The sequence below is a fragment of the Anarhichas minor genome, unplaced genomic scaffold (assembly GCF_050575085.1).
Source record: "Anarhichas minor isolate MPS153535 unplaced genomic scaffold, ASM5057508v1 ptg000055l, whole genome shotgun sequence".
In the NCBI taxonomy this organism is placed as follows: Eukaryota; Metazoa; Chordata; class Actinopteri; order Perciformes; family Anarhichadidae; genus Anarhichas; species Anarhichas minor.
Genome location: NW_027466501.1, coordinates 818,466 through 843,896, shown reverse-complemented (window position 1 = coordinate 843,896; position 25,431 = coordinate 818,466). Strand labels below are relative to the sequence as shown.

At 42.5% G+C, this 25,431-nt stretch overlaps 1 protein-coding gene and 1 pseudogene across 1 annotated transcript; one reads left to right on the top strand and one right to left on the bottom strand.

The window, feature by feature from the left end:
* The first annotated feature begins 6,365 nt into the window (after nt 1–6,365).
* Nucleotides 6,366–10,670, top strand: LOC142931860 (angiopoietin-4-like; annotated as a pseudogene).
* A 2,168-nt stretch (nt 10,671–12,838) lies between these two features.
* LOC142931921 (NXPE family member 3-like) lies at nt 12,839–25,431 on the bottom strand. The gene is made up of 6 exons (XM_076076076.1): nt 25,330–25,431; nt 24,231–24,668; nt 22,926–23,224; nt 19,262–19,332; nt 13,475–13,678; nt 12,839–13,392 (listed from the first exon to the last, which is right to left on the bottom strand). Exons 1-6 carry the CDS (start codon nt 25,429–25,431, stop codon nt 12,839–12,841), a joined length of 1,668 nt encoding a protein of 555 aa, XP_075932191.1.

Sequence of the window (25,431 nt, the reverse complement as noted above, 5' to 3'; positions counted from 1 at the left end):
GGTCGCTGGCTGTGTCGGTTTGTGCTGGACCGAAGATGATGGTGTCCATGAGCTTCTCAGCATCCTGGATCCTGTAGAGTGTGGAAATTCTTCCTTCCAGCTCTGTGATTTTATCGATCAGGCGCGCGCAGCTGACACAATTGGATGGAGAGGTGAGTGGAGCCATAGTAGATGTGGTGGACAATTGGGCTCCAACCCGCAGCCCACAGCCTTGTCCAGGTATTAGCAACGTAGCTGATTCACAGACGGCCCCGTTTTCAGTTTGCTGATCACTCTGTATCTGTGGTCCCTGTAGCATTAGCTAGCTTCAAAGCCCAAAGCTAAAAACAAGCCGGTAGTAGCCCAGCAGGCTATCCGGTCTGGGGAATGCCAAACCTAAGAGGTATAGTACGTGTTGGCTGACATCGTGCTCCTAGTTCAATACACACGGATCAAAACAGCCAGGATCTCAAAAGTATAGCGCAAGAATGTGGCCAAAACTGGACAAAAATGCCAATTTGTGGAAAAGGGGAGCGGAGAAACAGCTGTGAAATAACTGAAATAAATAAGTGTGGAATTACGAAATAAAATTCCACTGAAATAAATAAGTCATTTGAAAAACATGTATTTATTTATTGAACTATACTGACTATTTTAAATATTTATCATTCCATTTATTTAAATATACAGATATTTATTGCCTCAATTATTTATTTCAAGATTTTTTTCAGTGCCATATTTATTTATTTCAGAGGCATTTTTTTAAATTTAATTTTTATATTGAATTAAATCCATTGCAATGCAGCTATCAATTACTGTGATTTTTTTACAGAATATTTGTTGTTTATTTTCTACAGTACTATGATGGGTAATGTGATTTTCTACAGTAGCTTGTTGGTTATTGTGATTTTCTACAGTACTATGTTCGTTACCGTGATTTTCTACAGTACTATGTTCGTTATTGTGATTTTCTACAGTTCTATGTTCGTTATTGTGATTTTTTACACTACTATGTTTGTTACTGTGTTTTTTTACAGTAGATTGTTAGTTACTGTGAGTTCTACAGTACTCTGTTCGTTACTGTGGTTTTTTACAGTACTATGTTCGTTACTGTGATTTTCTACAGTAGATTGTTAGTTACTGTGAGTTCTACAGTACTCTGTTTGTTCCTGTGATTTTTTACAGTACTCTGTTCGTTACTGTGAAGTTCTACAGTAGATTGTTAGTTACTGTGAGTTCTACAGTACTCTGTTCGTTACTGTGATTTTTTACAGTACTATGTTCATTACTGTAATTTTCTACAGTAGATTGTTAGTTACTGTGAGTTCTACAGTACTCTGTTCATTACTGTGATTTTCTACAGTAGATTGTTAGTTACTGTGAGTTCTACAGTAGATTGTTCGTTACTGTGATTTTTTACAGTAGATTGTTCGTTACTGTGATTTTTTACAGTACTATGTTCATTACTGTGATTTTCTACAGTAGATTGTTAGTTACTGTGAGTTCTACAGTACTCTGTTCATTACTGTGATTTTTTACAGTACTATGTTCATTACTGTGATTTTCTACAGTAGATTGTTAGTTACTGTGAGTTCTACAGTACTCTGTTCGTTACTGTGTTTTTTTACAGTAGATTGTTCGTTACTGTGATTTTTTACAGTACTTTGTCGGGTACTGTGATTTTCTACAGTACCTTTTTGGTTACTGTGTTTTTATACAGTAAACGAGTTATTACTGTGATTTTCACAGTAAAACTTTGACTACAGTAATATTTGGTTGAATTCACAGTATTTTACTGGGAAATAGTATACAGTAAGTTACTGCTCACATACACAGTAAATTACTGTGGATTTCACAGCCGTTTTTTACAGTGTAACTACAGTCGAGTAAATGTAATGTAATGTACAAAGTACAAATTTCCCTCTGAAATGTAGTGGAGCAGAAGTATTAAGTAACATAAAACAGAAGTAGTAGAAGTAAAATCAAATGTCACAAATACAGTATATTAGAATGGTTACTGATGCTGATTCATGATAAAATAAACTTCATATATACTTTGTTTAAGCGTTTCATGTGTCTTACCTCAGCAGAGATCCATTTGGAGATTCTGTTCATCACAGTGTGATCCGTCACTTTATCTCACAGGTTTACAATAAACGGTGTTCTCTGTGCTTGACTTTCAGGAAATGAATTGAAGGGTAGTGACAGCAAACAGCACTGTCACAGCTAAAGATACACATAGAATCTCATGTTGATGACGCCTTCTCTTCTTAACCACTCCCATGAGCCAAAAGAGCACAGAATAAGCAAAGAGTATAGGAGCTTCTCTGTTGAAGCTTTAACATACCTAAATTGAAACAAAAACAAAAAAAAAGAACATAAAGTGATTATAGTGTCCTCAAGCTTTTCTTAACCTTTGAAATCTGACTGTCACTTCCATCTAAATAGCTAAAAGATTATTTGATGTGAAGTATGGAAGATTGAAACTCCCTAAATTAAAACGAATCAAATTAAGATATGAAGTTCAATGTATATATATATATATATATATATATATATATATATATATATATATATGGTTATATGTATTTTTTGGATGTGTAGAAATATGCTAACGGTATTTACAGGCATTAAACGTATAAGTATTATGTGTGTGTGTGTGTGTGTTCATTTGCAATAGTGTTGCGTGTGTCATAGAGTAAAGGTTTGAATCTCCGGGTGAGGCACTCACGCGCTCCCTGTACAAAGATGAAGCTCTGATTCACAGGTGGTTTAGCTTAAACGTATAACTAGATGTGTTGTGAAGCGGGTGAGTCCGTGGGATATTGTGTAGCAACAACAGGTGGAAAGCAGGAACAGCATCTTCTCTGTCCCTGAGAACGGCTGGACTCCCACACACACAGTGGCCCCCAACCTGGCGTGTGTGTGTGTGAAGATAACGACTCCCTGTGCAGGAGAATGTCAAATTCCTCATTAGAAAGTATAAGAAAAGAGGGAAATGATAGAACAAGGCTCACAAACACAGAGAGGAGAGATGCGTATTCCGATCCCTGACTTCGTGTCTGTTGCTAGGGATACTTAATCAATTATTGTGTTGTGTGAAACCATAGATCTATGCATTATATGCTTTGATGCTTGACTTAAAATAGCGCGATCAGAGCGCACTCGCTGTTCCGCTCCCTGTCATGCTGCCTGCAGGCAGTGACTGCAAGGGGGCGGGGCTTCCCAGCGCTCACACAGCAACAGGCAGCCTCACTCACAGCGAGTGATCGCAGGGGAGACATGCATCAACTTTTCAAAGAGTTCAAAGAACGACAGGTAAGCAAATGTGATTATAAACATGAACACCCCCAAGCTCACCCATAGACAGCTAACACGAGTAGCCTTAGCCTAGTTGTTGGAATGCTGTTAAGCATTCCAACAACTATTGTAACTATTGTAAATCTATTCATTTGAAATATCTCTTAATTAGGACAGTAAAAATGTCTAATTTTCAGTGTGGGTGGAGTCAACGATGTCCTCAACACATGTATATCAGTCATTGTCTGGACTTATTGAGAAAATACTTTTTATTACACTTCAAATATCCATTTATTAGATATTTTCTCAATTCAAATGTATGAGTTTTAATTTGAAATATCTCCTAATTGGTACAGTAGAAATGTCTAATTTTCAGTATGGGTGGAGTCAACGATGTCCTCAATACATGTATATTAGTCATTGTCTGGACTTACTGAGAAAATACTTTTTATTACACTTCAAATATCCATTTATTAGATATTTTCTCGATTCAAATGTATGAGTTTTACTTTGAAATATCTCCTAATTGGTACAGTAAAAATGTCAAATTTTCAGTATGGGTGGAGTCAACGATGTCCTCAACACATGTATATCAGTCATTGTCTGGACTTATTGAGAAAATACTTTTTATAGCACCTCAAATATCCATTTATTAGATATTTTCTCAATTCAAATGTATGAGTTTTAATTTGAAATATCTCCTAATTGGTACAGTAAAAATGTCTAATGTTCAGTATGGGTGGAGTCAACGATGTCCTCAACACATGTATATCAGTCATTGTCTGGACTTATTGAGAAAATACTTTTTATTACACTTCAAATATCCATTTATTAGATATTTTCTCGATTCAAATGTATGACATTTACTTTGAAATATCTCCTAATTAGGACAGTACAAATTTCTAATTTTCAGTATGGGTGGAGTCAACGATGTTCCCAACACATACATGTCAGTCATTGTCTGGAATTATTGAGAAAAACATTTTTATAGCACCTTAAACATTTAAAAAATGTGCCATTTGAAGATACAAATTCAGTTCAGAGTTTTTGCTTCGTAAAATATCTTAATTGACCGTCAGTCAGGTATTATTAACTTCCAGCAACCCTCAAATCAAAGAATAAAGACACTTTACGCACAATTTAGGTGTATTTTCCCTTTAACTCAGGAGATGCAGGTAGCATGTTTTATACTTAATGTGAATATAATTCATTTAATCTCATTTCATTATGCAATATGTATACTTTGTTGGCATCTTATTCTGAAAACCGGATGTTCGTCTGTAGAAAACCGGAAGTTGTCTCACGTTAATCTTTCCGCTAACTTTGCAAAGTTCTTTGCTCGCTCCCGATCTGTGCCGTTTGGTTGCGTTTACCGTAAGTTTCAGCGTATAGGTGCACTACAATTTAAGTGTCTGCTGAGTTGACCACGGAGATCTGACTTGACCGCAGTCTCTCACAGACAGTCAGACAGATGTCAGCAGAGTCAGCAGCAACACAGAGACAGAGTTCCCTTCCAGCTGTGTTTGAAAGCCAGCGGAAATATGAGAGAGGCTCAAAAGATGCGAAGAGGTTAAACATTAATATTAATGCCATTTGTTAAGCTGGGCAGGAACAACCTGGTAAGAAAGGGAACCGTACAGATGTTTTATTTATTACTATTATAGATAAATATACCAGTATCGTATCGTATTTGTGGTATTGTATCGAAGTCTGGTATCGTATCGTAAGTATCGGGTATCATGATACTTATGGCAGGTATCGTATCGAAGTCATAATTTTGGTATCGTGACAAACCTACTGCAGAGGTCCTTTATACTGTTCCACTTTCACAAGCCGGCTGTGGTCCAGACTCAGCTGAGCAAAGTCCACACTGCTGTCTGGTAATCAAACAGTGTGTCATCTTATGTGTGTTTAGCTTTGAATCATCTCAGACTTTACACCTGACCCTGTCATTATCTCTAACAGCAGTGATTCAGATGTTTATGTTGGGGTAATGTGTGCTTGAGTATTATATTGTACAAGTATATCTGATATGGTCTCCCAAATGTTAGTATCTTGCAGTGGATTTAATGATGCAAATAACTGTGTTGTTGATGCAGCAACGTTTCAAATCCGATAACCAGCTCCCTGGCTACGCCTGGCTATGCCTGTCTATGCCTGGCTACGCCTGGCTACGCCTGGCTACACCTGGCTACACCTGGCTACACCTGGCATAGAAGTGGTTTATGACACATATAAACATCATTCCTCTGCTGGCAACAGTCCATAAAAACATATATTCTGCTTTTCTGTGACGCTGTGGTCTGATTACATCAGCATCAGAGCCTTCCAACTTTCTTTTTTAGCAAATGTTGCCCCTCATGCTGTAGCCTTGAATCACATTATCTCTATCTTTGTGGTGATGTGTGTATTGTGTTAATGCCGCGATGCTCTGAACCATCGAGACATGAGGTAAAGCTTTCAGTTTGCTAAAACAATGCACCACTCGCACTTTTCTTTTCTTCTCCATGTCCCCTCCCGGGCTCCGCAAGATCCTTATCGGGAACATATACAACGAATACCTCAGTCATTAGTCATAGTAGTAGTTCAAAAATAACTGAAAATAAAATGTGTCCACATTAACCAACTGTGAAAAACTGTAGTTAGCAGAAGGACACGAGCACCTCTGATCTGTATCATGAGAGTGAAAACAGATATTAGTTTGAAGGGTTACTTTGCAGAGTGTGATGTGGATTACAAAGGACTGAATGATGTTGCAAAGTGTACATGATAGAATGGATCATGTTGAACAGCAAGAGAGGGGATGCTGTCTTTGGTTGTGGCCTTGATTGACGGATGATCAATCAAAGGAGTTTCCTGGGTGACTGGATTTAGTTTGGTCCTAAAGATTGAAAGCTGAACATGTCACACTATTAGTATAGAGAGGGAGGATTTCACAACTGAGTTCAGATTTAAACAAGTTCTTCATTCACAAGTTCTATTCTTCAGCATTACAAGGTGTCAATAACCATTTGTTTTTTTGATGTATATTTTCTCAATCCAGTACCAAAGTAACTGATGCTGAAGGTGAAGACTAATCACTGATCATGAAGGCCACATTTTGTACAAGAAGGGAGATCTGTGCCCTCTTCCTCTTTCTGACTGTCTTTGTCTTCATCTTTGTGCTACGTCACATGGACATTCTGGAGGTGAGAACCTGGTTTTAGTGGGATCGTGTGAAGGGTGGACCCTGTTTGAAATGTTGAATATTAGTCAGGTTTTTGGATATTGTTTTAAAATGTGTGTTTCAATGTTCTTCATTGCAAATAAATACAATTTGAGTTCAATTGTATTTTCTCTCTCAATCCTGCACCTTGACTTGATGACAGCAGCAGCTCCTGTAGTTAAAGGACAAAGCTGGCAGTATTCTATACTTTAGAACAAACCTCTATGTGTTACAACCCACTGGTTCCCATTCGTTCTTACTGAGACATACATCTTAACAAAAGGGTCAGAAGTATAATGTTTTTAAAAAGCCAAGTGATGCCCCATGAAAGTTTTTGGAACAGGTTCTATTTTCTGCCTTTTTTTTTGCATCTGTCAGAGTTGTATCTCTGACTGAATATCCCAAAACATGAATTTCAGTTAACAAAACCTTGAAATCACACGCAAAAACAATCTTTGAATTTAACATTCACTTTCTTGCCTTGTGTAAAACAGAAAGCAAGAGTATCTTGAAACTTTTTCCCTGGGTTAATGTTAGGAACAGTTGTTAGCAACCCTCCAAATAATATTAAAATCCTGGCCCTTTTACTTTATTTGGTTCATTTTCTTTTCAGTGCATATGCTTGATGTATCTTTGACACCATCTCTCTCCACCCCCTGCCAGTTTCAGCCTAAATTCAACTCCACCATCATCATGCCGAGAGTCTCCACTCACCCTAACGAGATTCGCAGCTTCTGCACCTTCCAGCCACTGTCCCCTGAGGACGCTCTGGAGGAACGTCTCATACTCAACTCAATTGCTTGCCCTGAAACTCCACTTTTGTCAGCTCCTATTTCCCTGGAGCAGACCAGTGATCCAGCTCACAGCACCTTCACCATTCTACCAGGGAGGAAAGGGAGACAGTGGCATGTTGGGGATCAGCTGGAGGTCATGATACTAACCTCTGACTTCCAGGGTCGTCCCAAGAAGTCTGGGGGGGACTTCCTACTCGCCCGGCTGCACAACCGGAAGCTTGAAGCAGGTGTGGCTGGGCAAGTGGTGGATCATCTGAATGGGAGCTACTCTGCTGTATTCTCTTTACTCTGGGAAGGAGACGCACAGGTTGAGGTGATGCTAAAACCATGATGTTTAATGTAATGGTATTGTAAGTGTTTTTAATATCATAATTCATTGTTCACGAAGCCCTGCCCTAACTGTTGCTATGCCTGGTAACTTCCACTTCTCGCACAGCACATATGCAGTTTGTTCAGCTAACAGGGACAGATGTAACACTCACAATCTCAGTCATTTCAGACTCTTTAATTTCAGACAAATGCAGGTTCTCATGATTGTCGATTTTATGAAGCAAGGATAAATCATACACAAGACTTCAAGTGCTATTTTTTGTGGGATCTTCATTGTCTTCCCATTTTTTACTGTAATCTTTTGAATATAAGTAAATAAAAACTTGGAAATGGTTTTCAATTTACCAAAATAAAGTGGTCAAAATCTTGTACTATTTTGGCGTGGATTTTAGGAGCCGTTTTCGGTCCCATGCTGTTATACAGGCACGAGGAAACGGTGAGTAATCACACAATGTTGTGACTGCACTCCAAGAGTTGGTGCTTACCGTATCAGGCTTCAACAACACGGCCGGTATTTCTTGTTTTGAGTCACAGGAAATGGGCAGCATATAAAAAGGGTTTTGGAAACTTGAAAGGTAAGTAAAGAATATAAAACTGGGATGTGAGGATGAATCAAACTTGTGATGAACTGTGACTCGCCTACTTATTACACAGGGAATGTACATATCCAAGAAAGGTCGTAGTTGAATGCAGAAGAACATACATGATTTGGGATTCAATTAGTTATTATTAAGGTGAAACATTGCAAGAATAAACATGTTTTTTTCTTATCGACATTGGCTGGAAGACCCTTTTACCACATTTTCTCCTCCATAATGTCGTGAAGAGTCGTAGTTTAGATTACACTGAACTCAATATGCACATTTTCTACCACACATACATTTACTACTCCTAGACTAAAGCCTTGTGTGAACTTCAGAAATTGGAATCTTAAACTTTCAAAACCCTGCATCCTGCAGCAATGACAACTCAAAGCAAAGTCGTAACGGAAAAAACCTGAATCCTGTGTAATGGGAAAATATGTCATAGTCTCATGTGAAGGTTTAAAGAATGTAAGTCCTAAAAGTGCAGACACCAAACTGTAGTTTCAGTAGATGACTTTAATTAGTTTAGTATCCAGGTGTCTTGTTATCTGTTATCATTGTGCACTGTTTCTTTCTTCTTCGTAAGACAGAGACACAGAGAGGCCTTGACTAACAGAGATCCTCTGATTGAAATACTTTTGACTTCCTTTGCTGACGCATTATCTGAAGTTGTAAAGGCGTAAACCTTTGCATGCACATATGATGTGTGAGGGTAAAGAATGTCTATCCTGTCTCTGCAATGGTCATTTTAACAGTGTCACAGTGGCTTCAAAGGAAGCATCTGCTGTGAGTTTAAACTGTTTATTGTAAGGCAAACTGTGAACAAAGGGATTTGCAAACACGAGATAAAGCATCTTCCTGACTGTCTTAAATGAAGTATACTAAGGCTCGAAGGATGACCTGCCTTTTATTGTGTTCTTTGTGTATTCTTGTTAGCTAAGCAGATAACAGGAAGCTGGCTGAGCATAAATGTCCATGCATTGTGACTGTTAGGTAGAGCACTCTTCCAGATCACTGCAATGTGTCTGTGAGACTGTTCTCTTTGCTTGCAAGCAAATAAATTGACTTTACAAACCTTGATCGTTCATCAAAACTCTGTTTTACTTTATATTGATAGAAAACCTCCACTTTCTTCTCCCGACTAGTCATAGGAAATATTCCACAACACCTGTTCTGGTGCTCTGCTGATTCCCTTAGAAGACCACTGGCTCGGTCGGATGAAGGTTTTCTCCCTGGCCCAAAAACAAGACCAAGAAGTGGACCATGATGGTCGACCTGTGGGACCATGGAGATGCCACTACTGTTGCCGAGTACAGAAACTTCAGGTTGGGCAGTGCAAAAGCAGCTTTCAAACTGCATGTTGGGAAATACAGAGGAGATGCAGGTATTGCAGGCCTTTCGAATGTCTGCTTTTTTCTCATTGACCATCTTTTCAATGACAAATCTTTTCCCTTTGCCTTTTAGTGATACACAAATTTGATCCCATTTACTTCCCTTCCATTTATGCTGTTTGGAGAGGTCTTTTTGCCACGGTCATTTGAACCTTAGCATTTTGATAAATGTAAATGAAAGCTGCTCAGTGCAGAAGTTTCTAATGGCGTCAAAATAATTGTGCAGCCTGTGAGCCCAGAAAAATTGAGTTTTTCATGTTTAGTGTTTCAACTATATCACCTCAGGTACTTAGGGGTCCACCTTCAATCAGACCACAGTCATATTGTTAGTGCTTATGGTTGTGGACATATTCAACTTGTTACTTCCCACTATTTCCCCTTTGCCTTCTTCCACCATCTGCTTTCAGCACAAACTCTGTCTAAGCTCTCTTTGAAGGGTTGGTCTACACATAATAAAATGCTATGGCAGCTTTAAAGCGAGTCAATATAACTTTTGAAAGAGGGAAATAACACAATTTCCTCTTTCAAAAGTGGAATTCAGAAGTAATCAAATGCACCCCAATCTACCCTGAGGGGTTTTACTTCTCCATCCTTACTTGGTCTGGTATGACCAGTAGCTTATTGTGGCAAACATTAACTAATTTTGGCAAACTTAAGTCAAACTGGCAATACTGAAAAGGTTCACTGTCTCCTCTCTACTCATCTTGTAACTGCCACATGTGGTCACAGTGGCAACTGTTCCGCAAACGTTGCATTTCAAAAGGCACCCTCTGAATTCCAAACTTGCTTCAATGGTTTCCAACTTTGTCCACAGGTGATGCCATCCGTGGTGCCTATTCAGGCATTGACCAGAATGGCTTCAGCACCGTCGACCGCGGCAGCGACGGCTGCTCCCCATGCATCGTTGGTGACATTGCTCAAATGGATTGTACCTCTTCAGACGGTGGCGGTTGGTGGTACAGCCGCTGCGGCTCTGAACGGAGACTTGCATCCTAGTGGTGAACACGTCGATTGGGCGTCAGGCCTCCACTGGCAAACCTAGAAAACTCATGCGCCTTACTCCCTGGGTACATCCCAAGTCTCTTAATTCTCATTTCCTCGCTCCTCGATCCTCGCTTGAACCGGAAGTTGTTCTGCGCCGCCATATTGACGGCCGTCCCAAAGCTCTTATTTAGCTCTGAGGAGAGAGGATCGAGGAGAGAAGAGAGATCTCTGAGGAGCCATGAGGGAGGACCCACGAGAACAGACTTACAGGAAGTCTTTTAACGGCCGACACGCCCCCTCATTGTTCATCAGTCATGTGATTGGACGCTGCAGCCGATCGGACTGATGAGATTTTTTTCAACATGTAAACAGTGAAGACGGATCACAGATTAAACTCAAGCTTTATATTTGATTCGTTTTCTGATTCAACATCTGGTTTAAATAAATGTTCATTGTAGTCTGAACAACAAAAGGACCACAAACAACTTTCTTCATTTATTAGAAAGATTTGTCTTTTCATGATCTGAACTTTTATTATGGAAACAATTAAAGTCAGAGGGAACTGGAGAGACGAAACACGTATTTATATATATATATATATATATATATATAGAGAGAGAGAGAGAGAGAGAGAGAGAGAGAGAGAGATGGAGAGACGAAACACTTTTTACATAATTTATCATCATTTCATTCAGTCACGTGAGGCTGTTCATTCCTGATTGTCGGGTTTGATGAGTTTTATCATTTAAGAGAAACAATAATCATATTCTGGGTTATTTAATATCGACGTCACAATCTGAATTTCAAAATGTACAGACGCAAATAATTCATAAATAAGACATCGCATTCCGCTGGTACAAATGGATCCTGTGCTTATAAACAGAACACAGGACACAGTTTGTTAACAGACTACAGAGAGAAACACCTCTACAGTGATGATTACTGTGTGTCTTTATTAGTTATTAGTATTATTAGTTACTACTATTAAGTACAGTGATCATGTGAACAGACACAAACTTATCAAAAGTCTCTCCAGCTGTTAAAGCCGACTGACAGCTGATCCAGCTGTGATCATCAGCCACCGTCATCAGAAACAGACGTCGCTTCACGTGACGCAACTGAGGAAAGGACGTCTCATGTCTCTTAAAACATATTTCCTCGTTCCTCTCTCCTTGCATGGTTTCCTCCATGCATCCCTGGTGGGAGGGACTAAGACGCAAGGAAAGGACCCAAGTGAGGGAAACGGGGATGCAATTAAGAGACTTGGGATGTACCCCCTGACGGCCCCCAGAAGGATGATCAAGTCTGCGTGAGAGGACCCAACCCACATTTAACTTCATACTGGCTTTTCTAGTCCCACATCAAGGCTGGTATTACATTTCAGAAAAATTACTCTTTTATATGTGCAAATCAGTTCGCTTTTTAAGATACTGGGCCTACTGTTCACATTTCCAGGATATATGTATGTATGGTATATGACGTCATCATTGAGGTTTGACTGATTTTATTAATGAAATTCCACATACAGGCTAAGTGCATTAATTCCATTGTCATTAACACCTGAGTATAAGTACATATATATTCATTAAAGATATTTGTTTGCAGAACCCTTGATTTGTCTATTTCTTTTAAATTCCTAATAGAAAATCACACCAATTGATTAACAATGAGTAGCTACACTTTATTACTACATGAGGACTTTTCTGTAAACAATGTGTGGCATCAATACCCTTATAAACTCAATATCAAAAGTTGACATCATGTAAAAATATTACTGTTACATTATGAAAATAATCTTGTTTTCTGTTCTTTTGAGCCATAAAACACATTCATTTTTCTTGAGGGAGACTTTTATAAATATATGGCTGTTAAGGGTATAGATTAATGTTAAGGCGTTTATTATACATTTCCAAAAACAAGGGAATCACTGCTGGATAACAACAGTTTCTGGAGTATATGTTATAGTGAGCCAGACATACAGGTTTTGTTAAAGTCACGGTCAGAAAGAATTTAAAGTTGGCTGTACTCAGAAAGCAAAGCAAAAAGAGATATACAGTGTTAATTAGTGGGCTTACGAAGTGCTGGAAGCTGGATGTTGTTACCTGTCAACATAGCTCGGCTAGCTGTTACCTTGCACAGCAGCTGGATTATTGTGATGTCACGGGATCACGAGAGAATTGGAAAAATGCAGAACTTGGTGGAAACACAGAAATAACATGTAAACTCAATGTGTGCTTAAATCCACATTCCTCTCCCCCAAGACACAAACATCTAGCCGCCATTTTTAGGACATATGGAGGACAATACTTGGTTTATCATATTCCTAATAATGGGACGTGTTGGGTGGATGTTATGCGGCAGGTGGTGGGCTAGGGTCATTTCCCAGGCATCAATCAGATGGACATTCAGTCCTTTGAACATGGCTCTGAGCACCTTACCATGCTGCAGCGAGTGCCAGTCGCTATTGGTTAGCGAAAAAAAAAGGTTTAAATATTTGGGGTTCCCTGTCCGGATGAAGACCAGCGTACCTGGAGCCCTGTCCAGCAGCCGCACCACCGCCCTGCGGATGCTCTGCAGCCTCCTGATGTAGATCTCCATGGGGAAAGAGCCGAAGTGAGCCCAGATGCCCAAAGCTACAAGAGTGTTGGGGCCTCCGACTAAGTCATCTAATTCATTAGCAATGTAACGAAGCTCTCTAGTTGAGATGGGGTTATATTGGATAGGAGGACCGTGGCAGCGGTACGTCATGAAGATGTTGTTTGCATAGTCCAAGGACATGTAAGGTCCAGTTCTCTTCAGGCTGTGCAGGTCAAAATTCTTAAGACCTGAAAGTATGACAGGGGGAACACATTAAGCTGCAGTGGGAACAAAATCATCTGTTTCCAGAAATCCCTGTGGATCAGTTACCTGGTAGAGTTGCGTCGAAGAATTCAAACCACTGCCTGATGGTGGAGTCTCCATATATGTAGATCACCTTGCCTTTCAGACACTGACTGATGGCAGATGCGCTGAATTCGCGGACTGTGGTGCCACCTAGTGCTCGCCAAACACCCTGGTAGTAATAACCAGAGGGTCCAGATGTAACAGTGCTGCTCTTCTCCTTTAGCTGACCTGAGAGGAAGTTAAAGAATAACTTATCCCATTTAAAAACAATACCAAAGTATAAAGTGATTGTATGAACCTCTTAAGTACTATCCTTACTCCTGAGAGACTATAAACACTACTGACAGCTGAAGCCACATTCATGAACTTTTAGCCTAGAGCTCCATGCTCCCAGCACTCTTTTGAAATTGGGCTGAATACTGTTACATCTGCAACATTTTTATGAATAATATTTGAATGGCTCGTGCTCTTGTGTGGTGGAATGCGTGGATCCGCTGCAGGTTTGCTGGATTGATTTGTCATGCTTTTATATGAATATATGTGACTGGTTCTTATGACTTTGTGGTTGTCATTGTGTTAATTACGTTGATTTGACTATGCATTGTCCGTTAATGACGCAGCGTCCCGTCATGCACGGATTCATGTATCTGCACCGTAGCTGTTCAACTGTAGTAGGACAGCACAGAAGGCCCTGGCATAAAATGCACGGCCCGCCACTGCTGCAACGGAAAGAGGTCAAATAATTAGGGCCCGAGCAACCGACAACGTCGGGCCAGCGAAGGCCCTATTGAAATTGTAAGGGTTCTCGTTTGTTTTTATTCCGATTTTTTTTTTTCCACTTTGGGCGCATATTTGGAGTATTTGCCATACTCGAAAACTCACCAAATTTTGGTGGCTTAAAATAACCATTTGAAAAAGGATGCATCTTTCTGTGTAAAAAAATGTCTCTCTAGCGCCCCCTAGAAGTCGGACCGGCGACGACCCTCGGCAAGTATGTCCGATTTACTTGAAATTCGACACACATGTCCGACTCCACTAGATCTACAAAAAAGCCTCTCAGACCCCTAAGCTCCGCCTACTTAGATTTTCCGCCATTTTAATTTTGTGAAAAACACATTTTTGCGAACTCCTCCTACATGCTGGGTCCGATTTCTACCAAATTTGCTGTGGATTATTGGATACAAGATATGGACCAATAAACGTTTTAGGGCGTGGCTTATATTTCAATACACATAACTTCTCAACCGTTTGTCCTAAAATTACCAAATTTGCAGCATACGTGCACATTGCATCCTGTAACATAACTTGATATTTTTGCATTCAACCACTAGGGTGTGCTACAGTAAACCCATGAAGTTGTGCTTTTTGTCACTTTTTGCATTTTTCAGCCTTCGTACTTTAACAAACTCCTCCTACAGAATTTATTAAAGATAAAAAATTATCAAAATCGGGAGTTTTCATCGAAGAACCTTGACGTGGCGTGGCCGTCATTTTGCCTCATTGGTTATGGAAAAATAAGTTGTTATAACTCCAAGGTACATTATCCAATCCGCACAAAACTTCTTATGCATGATGTTACTTCAAGCCTGAACATACTTCAATTGAAAAAAATGCAATAACTCATAGCGCCGCCTACTGGCTAAAGGAAATGTCATATTTTATACTTTTATTTATTTCTCCTAGCTACGTGACCTGATGAGTCTCAAATTTGGTAAGGATAGCCTTAAGACATTGATGATGCATCATCATGAATATTGTGCGTTTTCGTTGAACGCTGTTGCCGTGGCAACGCATCGTTCGCCTTTAAAAAGGAAGCTGATGGTTTAGTGACTTGGGATGCTCAAAAACTCATGGAACTTTGTAAATGTGTACCAGGTCATTGGAAGAAGTATTTTATATGATTTTTTGGCTTGGCCGTTTTAAATTGCCTCTATAGCGCCCCCTTCAATATTTCAAAAGAGCAGCCCCAGCGCTACGTTTGAGCTACATGTATGAAACTTGGTAGGCACATGTATCCTATGGAAAATGTTAAATAAGTCTCTTGGGACCATGCTCTAAACCCTACCAATTCGGCCATTTTGATTTTTGTGTAATTTTTCCATAGATTTTGCCCTATTTCTAGTCACTATATTTTAACGAACTCCTCCTAGGGAATTTGTCTGATCCTCTTCAAATTTGGTCAGTACAATTGCAAGACCATTGTGATTAAAAGTTATCAAAAGCTTTACATTTGACGCAATGGTTTAGCCGTAGCGGGTGGCTACTTTACGTGATTCCCCATTAAATAAGCTAATGTAACTCAGCTGGACTTGTTCCAAACGGTCCCAAACTTCCCTTGCTTGATAAGACTCATGGCCTGAGGATGTCTACAAGCTCATTTTCACTAATACGCACAGCGCCACCTGCTGGCGAAAGGAAATCTGCATTTTTGTGACAAACAGTATCCGATTTACATGACTTTCACACAATGTGGTTTACATTTGATATAGAGCTACATAAGGCATGATTGCACATGTGTTCTGTAGCGCCACACAGCGGATGCAGGAAGCAGTGAAGTATTTGCAAAGCATAATTTCCAGCATCAGGCAGTCCACGCAGGAAAAAAATGTCAGACTCGCGGACGCGTTGTCCAACGGTCACAGACACTCTCCGCTGCGCGAGCCGAAGTCCCGCCGGCACCCCCGACATGCGGGAGGATGTGAGGGCCCGTTCATCGCTGCTCGCAGTTTTAATTTAACTTGTTTTGTAGTATGAGATGGTCATATACTGTAGATATTGGAGAGTTACACAATAGCATCAAAAGCCAGTACAAATGAATGATGATGAAGTTAGGCTGTATGTGTCACGATCAGGCTTTGCCCTGTGTGTTCTGTGTCTTTGTTTCTTTCTGTAGCTCCTCACTCACCTAATCAGTTCATTCAGTGCACCTGCCAGTCACACTCACCTCATCAGCTCATTACTCTCACCTGTTCACTCTGCCTAGTCACTATTTAAACCCCTGTCTTTCACTCACTCACTGCCAGATCATTGTGTTTGTTTCCCGTCCAACCCGCCCGTTTTGATCGTCCTGTTCCCGGTTTTCCAGTCTGCCTGTTCTGCCTTTTCCTGCCGGATTTTCCCCCTCGTCTTTTGTCTTGTCCCTGGATTCCCTGTTTTCGGTTCATTAAAAACCTTTTTTTCACTACACCTGACTGTCTGCGTTTGAGTCCTCATCATGCCCCGTGACAGAATGATCTGGCCCCCGGCCGCCGCTGAACCGCAGCGACCTCCAGTCCCGGCCGCCGCCGTCTCCGAACCGCAGCGACCTCCAGTCCCGGCCGCCGCCGTCTCCGAACCGCAGCGACCTCCAGTCCCGGCCGCCGCCGTCTCCGAACCGCAGCGACCTCCAGTCCCGGCCGCTGCCGCCTCCGCGCTGCAACGACCTCCAGCCCTTTACCCCGCTGGGTCATCAGTCTATCCCCCTGAGCCCCAGTCTATGGACTCCGGTTGCCCGGAGCCTCATCTCCAGCCCCTGGAGACCTGTTCCCCGTCTGATCTCTAGCCCCTGGAGCCCTGTTCCCCGTCTGATCTCTAGCCCCTGGAGCCCTGTTCCCCGTCTGATCTCCAGCCCCTGGAGCCCTGTTCCCCGTCTGATCTCCAGCCCCTGGAGCCCTGTTCCCCGTCTGATCTCCAGCCCCTGGAGCCCTGTTCCCCGTCTGATCTCCAGCCCCTGGAGCCCTGTTCCCCGTCTGATCTCCAGCCCCTGGAGCCCTGTTCCCCGTCTGATCTCCAGCCCCTGGAGCCCTGTTCCCCGTCTGATCTCCAGCCCCTGGAGCCCTGTTCCCCGTCTGATCTCCAGCCCCTGGAGCCCTGTTCCCCGTCTGATCTCCAGCCCCTGGAGCCCTGTTCCCGGTCTGATCTCCAGCCCCTGGAGCCCTGTTCCCAGTCCGATCTCCAGCCCCTGGAGCCCTGTTCCCAGTCCGATCTCCAGCCCCTGGAGCCCTGTTCCCAGTCCAATCTCCAGCCCCTGGAGCCCTGTTCCCAGTCCGATCTCCAGCCCCTGGAGCCCTGTTCCCAGTCCGATCTCCAGCCCCTGGAGCCCTGTTCCCAGTCCGATCTCCAGTCTCTGGAGCCCTGTTCCCAGTCCGATCTCCAGTCTCTGGAGCCCTGTTCCCAGTCCGATCTCCAGTCTCTGGAGCCCTGTTCCCAGTCCGATCTCCAGTCTCTGGAGCCCTGTTCCCAGTCCGATCTCCAGTCTCTGGAGCCCTGTTCCCAGTCTGACCCCCAGTCTCTAGAGTTCCGATCCCCGGACCCCAGTCTCTAGAGTTCCGACCCCCGGACCCCCAGTCTCTAGAGTTCCGACCCCCAGTCTCTAGAGTTCCGACCCCCGGACCCCCAGTCTCTAGAGTTCCGACCCCCAGTCTCTAGAGTTCCGACCCCCAGTCTCTAGAGTTCCGACCCCCAGTCTCTAGAGTTCCGACCCCCAGTCTCTAGAGTTCCGACCCCCAGTCTCTAGAGTTCCGACCCCCAGTCTCTAGAGTTCCGACCCCCAGTCTCTAGAGTTCCGACCCCCAGTCTCTAGAGTTCCGACCCCCAGTCTCTAGAGTTCCGACCCCCAGTCTCTAGAGTTCCGACCCCCAGTCTCTAGAGTTCCGACCCCCAGTCTCTAGAGTTCCGACCCCCAGTCTCTAGAGTTCCGACCCCCAGTCTCTAGAGTTCCGACCCCCAGTCTCTAGAGTTCCGACCCCCAGTCTCCAGAGTTCCGACCCCCAGTCTCCAGAGTTCCGACCCCCAGTCTCCAGAGTTCCGACCCCCAGTCTCCAGAGTTCCGACCCCCGGACCCCCAGTCTCTAGAGTTCCGACCCCCAGACCCCCAGTCTCTAGAGTTCCGACCCCCAGTCTCCAGAGTTCCGACCCCCGGACCCTCAGTCTCCAGAGCTCCGTCCTCCAGTCTGCCAGACCGGCCGTCCCTCCTCCGGACCCCCTCCACCCACCCGGTTGTGGACTCTGACTCTCGGCCTCGGAGGAGTTATAACCCTCCTCCGGGCCCCCACCGCCCTCCCTTGGAAGATGTTCATGTTTTTGTTTTTTGTTTTTCTTTTGGACTTCTGGATTCCGTCCCTTGGAGGGGGGGTACTGTCACGATCAGGCTTTGCCCTGTGTGTTCTGTTTCTTTCTGTAGCTCCTCACTCACCTAATCAGTTCATTCAGTGCACTTGCCAGTCACACTCACCTCATCAGCTCATTACTCTCACCTGTTCACTCTGCCTAGTCACTATTTAAACCCCTGTCTTTCACTCACTCACTGCCAGATCATTGTGTTTGTTTCCCGTCCAACCCGCCCGTTTTGCTCGTCCTGTTCCCGGTTTTCCAGTCTGCCTGTTCTGCCTTTTCCTGCCGGATTTTCCCCCTCGTCTTTTGTCTTGTCCCTGGATTCCCTGTTTTCGGTTCATTAAAAACCTTTTTTTCACTACACCTGCGTTTGAGTCCTCATCATGCCCCGTGACAGTATGAATACATTTAGAACTATATTAACCTATAATTTGAAATCGCCGAGTAAAATGTTAACATAATTATAAAGTGTAATTTACACAGGTATTTCAGACTCAATATTGACTGTTATGACAGGTCTTGACCACTGTTGAAAATTTAAAAAAAATTTAAATTAGAAGAAAGTTCTCCTAAATCACTCATACAAACCACTAAAGAACAAATCTGTTTGTAAGTGGTTCTTGCACGAGGACCATTGTCTGAAACATATTTTGTTTTGATTTACTGTTATAGGAAGTTGTGGCAGTAACTAATAAATAAAAATTCAATATCATGCTTTACCTTCTTTTTGTGGCAACACGGTGACATTAGCAGGTCCTGAAGCCCGAATGTAGACTTTCAAGTTAACACCGCTGAAGAAAAGCACACATAATATATCTCTTAAAAACACTTCAACATTAAGGACATAGATACAAAAGGAGGGCAAACATTTGAAATAATTTAATCAAACTCAAGCATAAAAATGGGAAACGACTGCTAAAAAGTTCATTCAAGATCACACAAATCTTAACAGCAAATCCACTTTGTAAGACTGTTCAATCAAAGTGTAGCTTTGGCCAACTGTGACCAGGGTCTGACAACTATACGGCTCTGCTCTATAAACTCTAATGCAATCCTTTCAGATTTACTTCATTTTCAGGCTAGTTTTGTTGATCTGGAGCTAGTCCTGGTTAAACGTTGTGTAATAGTGAAACTCGTTACCTGGAGAAGTCTAAACGTTACGTTTCTACATTAAAACTTGTGGAACTGACATCAGCAGAGTACTTTCGCACATCATTAACTCGGGTTAGTACATATGCTATGCTAGCTATTAAAGGTTAACTGAATGCATACCTGCAAACTCATATGAGGTGAAAGAGGTGACAAGCACCGAAACCCGAGACTTTTAAAATGTAGCATCCTGGTGTACTCTGAGAAGAAAATTATTTACTTTAAGCCAAAAACTAATTTATTGTTCAGATTAATCAGTATTTCAGCTCTAGTTGAACAGCTGGCTAGTTTTAATTTTTTCAATCAATATTATTATTATTTAGACAAAATCCATTGAGACAGAGGTCTCATTTTCAAAAGTTTTAGTCATATAAAAACAAAGATAGCAAGAGTAGCGAGAACCATCGCCTCTACAAAAGAAAGTGATTAGTTTTCATTGAACCCTGTTACTGTATGGCTTAATATTAACTTCCACTGTTACTCTACAGCTGTTACAATTGTGGCCCATCTTCTATTTTCAATTAATATGCATTCAATCCAGTTCAATTATTTAAATGAAAATGATAATCTACTCTGGCTAAGGTAGTTTATCAATAGTAAAATAATAGCTGTGACCTCTGCATTAGCAACCCGCTGAAATCAAGGTACAGGCTCCTTAACACTCTCTCTCATTACTTCAGGGCCCTTGAGAACAACTGCACGTGGGATTGGAAGTACACTGGCTGTGGTCATCACAGTGAACAGTGTCTGGCAGTGTGATGAGAGGGCATATGAGCCCTTGCTGTACTTTATCTCCTTGGAGCAGAGGCTCCATTTAGCATACCCTGCCTTATCAATGTATTTAAAATACTGTGACAACGGGAAGCTGTACTGCTCTCCCTTCACGTTTGTTTAGACCTCCACCTTTATCCAGGCCCAGCTCCACTCACATCTCAGCCCTGAATCAAGCTGCGCAACACAAACAGCATCCTCTTCTTTAAGCTCTTTGACCACATCATCTCATCAGTATCTGGGCCTCATGTTTCGTGGTCATAAAAGTTATTATGACCACGAAATCACCTCATTCTATTTTGAGTTAAAAAAAGCAACCTGCAACCAGATCCGCCGGTGTTCCGGTTTAATGTTAATGAGTGACCGCGTGAACTGAACCGGAACACGGCCCCCCCCCCGTGCATGTTTCACCATGTTACGGTCATGCAGTGGCCGTTAGCCTTAACCCAGCAAGTCTGAACTGTAACGGAACATAACGGAACTTAAACTTTAACGCCAATACAATCCATTAACGTTAACGCTAACGTGATATCACGCTGACTAGCTTTCCATGAAGACGCGGAGACATCTTAACGCTGATTGGCCAAGACTCAACAAGTCACATCAAAGACGTTTTATTGCGAAGATCGAGACATCACCTTTTCTCCTTGTCTCACTCCAATCTGAGAAACGCTGGCTGGCCAATTGACCCCCTCCCCCCTAAAAAAAAAAAAACTCTACGGATCCACACGATTCACGTGGATGACATATTTTGATTCAAAACGGCGAATTTCGCCTAAAAGCGACAAGTTTGCAGGTATCTGAATGTATACACATGCTGCTTTTGCTTTTTAATGATTGCAACTTTGAATAACGTGGACTTGTGGACTTTGTGGACTTTGTGGACTTGGAGAAGGCTTTCGACCGGGTCCCTCTGGTGTTTTTGTGGGGGGTGCTGCAGGAGTATGGGGTACCGGACCCGTTGCAACGGGCCATCCGGTTTCTGTACAACTGCAGTAGGAGCTGTGTTCGTATTCTCGGCAATAAGTCAGACACGTTCACGGTGGGTGTTGGCTTCCGCCAGGGCTGCCCTTTGTCACCGGTCCTGTTAGTGACTTTCATGCACAGGATATCTAGGCACAGCCGGTGGGTGGAGAACGTCAGGTTCGGGGGTCTCGGGATCGCCTCTCTGCTGTTTGCAGATGATGTGGTCCTGTTGGCCTCTTCGGATCGTGACCGCCAGCATTCACTTGGGCGGTTTGCAGCCGAGTGTGAGGCGGCGGGGATGAGAGTTAGCACCTCCAAATCTGAGGCCATGGTGCTCTGCCGGAAACCGGTGGATTGCTCCCTCCAGGTGGGGACGGAGTGCCTACCACAAGCAAAGGAGTTCAAGTTTCTCGGGGTCTTGTTCACGAGTGAGGGTAAGATGAAGCGGGAGATCGACAGGCGGATCGGTGCGGCTGCAGCAGTAAAGCAGGCGCTGCACCGGACCGTCTTGGTGAAGAGGGAGCTGAGCTGGAAGGCGAAGCTCTCAATTTACCGGTCGGTCTCCGTTCCTACCCTCACCTATGGTCACGAACTCTGGGTCGTGACCGAAAGAACAAGGTTGCGGCTACAAGCGGCCGAAATGAGTTTCCTCCGTAGGATGGCCAGGCTCAGTCTACACTGTGATCTGTAGACTTTAGCTTATATATTTATCTTTTTAAGCTTTTTTTACTGCTGATTCACTTTGCATCCTGATACATCCTTAAAACACATATTGCAAAAATGAGATATTATGTATTCAGTGAGTGCAGTTAGTGACGGTGTGGGCTCCATGGTAGCTCTGACATTTTGACAGAGTATCAGCAGGGGGCGGGCTAAGTGAAGGGTCAATTGTGCACTACCAACCGTGTTAATGCATATATTAAACAAACTTTTGAAAAACAGCAGACAGACAATGTTAGCGACTAGCAGGTTGAATATAGCGGCACATTTAGATTAAGGCAGATATTTCCTTCTGGAGTTGGTGAAGACCAAAATACAGCTAAAATGTGAATAAATGTGAGACACAACTCCAAATGAATAATAATGTGTCTCCATGTCAACTGGTGTTAAATAGGCCAGTGTTTGCTCACATTTTAGCCATATCTACTTTACAAGGTGATCATATGTTAATAGCTTGTTGTGCTGCCCCCAAGTGGCAAGAAAGTGTGCATCTTAAAGTTTAGGAAAAGACTACATCCAAAATAATATGATATCACAATGAATTTACAATAAAACACAAATTAATCATGGCAAATACTATCTAATGTTCCAAATGAAAGTCAACTTGTATGATATAGACTGGTTTGTTTGATTTGCAATACCTTTAAAACATCTTTATATTCAATCTTAACGCCTGTAGTTACAAACTTTTGAAACATTCCACCAATGCGATACAAAGGTAACACTGGATGTACGTATTTAGAAGTCACACAAAATACCAGTCTCTCTGCTCCCTCACCTTCGAAAGAGCTTCTCCTCATTGGCATTGACGAGGTTTTCTTTGCCTCCTCCCATGTAGTGGTTGATCCTAGCATCACAGCTCAGGTTCTCTGGCTTGTAGCAGAACCACGGCTCGCCTGTACGGAGGTCAGTGTAGTTGCACAGCGGCTGCTGGGTTGGCCTTAGGCAGACGTCACAGAGGGTGGTTTCAGAGAGTGAGCCTGAGCGGAAGAGGCTCATGTACTTCATCCTGTAGGGTTGTTCTCTGTTCAGCCTGTTCAGCACTGAGATGGCCTCACCAGAGTGAACCAGAGTCACCTGATTGGATAGAGAACCAGAGTTTTCACCAAGTCCAATCATGGTCAGTCATATCAATTGACATTTATAAAGATTCATGTCTTCAAATTCTACACCAGATTGACATCAGACAATAATCTCTGGAGAATTGTCTATTCATCTAAACCCTTCCCTGAACATCGATTGTCCAATCAAAGCTTAGCAACAGTACCTAGGCATGGCAGGTCTGTCAAACTCTAAACATGTTGAAGTGGTGTGCATGGGACTGTAGCAGGAGAGATACTCTGCATGTTAAGTGTTCAGAGAGGGAGTTGTCTTTTTGTGAACTTGTTCAAAACTAAAAAACACAAGAAAAACAGTCCTACAAATTAAGGGAATTAATTCTGTTTGTCTGCTTTCATGTAATCTGCTAATATTAGCATGAACATCTGACCAACTGGCTACCTTCATAACCTGACAACCATCATGACATAATAGCCTAGCCTTACTTCCAACACCAAGGAGTATGTAGAGGTTAGGTAAAGATATATTATCTAAAGTTACCTTCAGAACTAGCACATCTACTGTGTAGTATTTCCCCAATATGTGTGAGCCTCCTGGCTGCTGCTTTTCGAGACTAAATTGACGTTGGCAGTGCTGTTTCATTGGATTTAAAACCCCGGCCAATCTTGATATCTGAGACGTTATGTGCGCCATCCACATCAGCCAAACAGGATTATGTTAGCAATAGAATTCTGCTATACATTTTCCCATCATAACACTAGGACTACCTAGGTAGCTAATCTGCTAGTGACAGTTTGCAGATGAAAATAAATCTACAAACCTGAGAACCTGCTTTTGTCTGAAATGACTGAGATTTTGAGTGTTACATCTGTCCCTGTTAGCTGAACAAACTGTATTTTTGCGGTGCGAGAAGTGGAAGTTAACAGGCATAGCAACAGTTAGGGCAGGGCTTTGTGAACAATGAATTATGATATTAAAAACACTTACAATACCATTACATTAAACATCATGGTTTTAGCATCACCTCAACCTGTGCGTCTCCTTCCCAGAGCAAAGAGAATACAGCAGAGTAGCTCCCATTCAGATGATCCACCACTTGCCCAACCACACCTGCTTCAAGCTTCCGGTTGTGCAGCCGGGCGAATAGGAAGTCCCCCCCAGACTTCTTGGGACGACCCTGGAAGTCAGAGGTTAGTATCATGACCTCCAGCTGATCCCCAACATGCCACTGTCCCCCTTTCCTCCCTGGTAGAATGGTGAAGGTGCTGTGGGCTGGATCACTGGTCTGCTCCAGGGAAATAAGAGCTGGCAAAAGTGGAGTTTCAGGCCAAGCAATTGAGTCGAGTATGAGACGTTCCTCCAGAGCGTCCTCAGGGGACAGTGGCTTGAAGGTGCAGAAGCTGCGAATCTCGTTCGGGTGAGTGGAGACTCTCGGCATGATGATGGTGGAGTTGAATTTAGGCTGAAACTGGCAGTGGGTCGAGAGAGATGGTGTCAAAGATACATCAAGCATATGCACTGAAAAAAGAGTAAAATGGCCAAGAATTTAATATTTATTTCGGGTTGTTAACAACTGTTCTTAACATTAACCCAGGGGAAAAGTGTCAAGATACTCTTGCTTTCAGTTTTACACAAGGCAAGAGAGTGAATGTTAAATTGAAAGGTTTTTTTGGTGTGTGCTTTCAAGGTTTTGTTCACTGAAATTCATGTTTTGGGATATTCAGTCAGAGATACAACTCTGACAGATGCAAACAAAAAGGCAGAAAATAGAACCTGTGACAAAAACTTTCATGGGCCTTTTTAAAAACGATATACTTCTGACCCTTTTGTTAAGATGTATGTCTCAGTAAGAACGAATGGGAACCAGTGGGTTGTAACACATGGAGGTTTGTTCTAAAGTATAGAATACTGCCAGCTTTGTCCTTTAACTACCGGAGCTGCTGCTGTCATCAAGTCAAGGTGCAGGATTGAGAGGGAAAATACAATTGAACTCAAATTGTATTTATTTGCAATGAAGAACATTGAAACACACATTTTAAAACAATATCCAAAAACCTGACTAATATTCAACATTCCAAACAGGGTCCACCCTTCACACGATCCCACTAAAACCAAGTTCTCACCTCCAGAATGTCCATGTGACGTAGCACAAAGATGAAGACAAAGACAGTCAGAAAGAGGAAGAGGGCGCAGAACTCCCTTCTTGTACAAAATGTGGCCTTCAT

Excerpts from the sequence above, each read along its gene's own strand:
- LOC142931921 (XM_076076076.1), bottom strand. The coding sequence starts at position 25,431 with ATGAAGGCCACATTTTGTACAAGAAGGGAGTTCTGCGCCCTCTTCCTC. Across the intron at positions 23,225-24,230 it reads AAGGAGACGCACAGGTTGAG|GTGACTCTGGTTCACTCTGG; the intron begins GTGATGCTAAAA and ends CTATCCAATCAG. Across the intron at positions 13,679-19,261 it reads CGTGTTGCCACAAAAAGAAG|GTCAGCTAAAGGAGAAGAGC; the intron begins GTAAAGCATGAT and ends ACTTCCTCTCAG.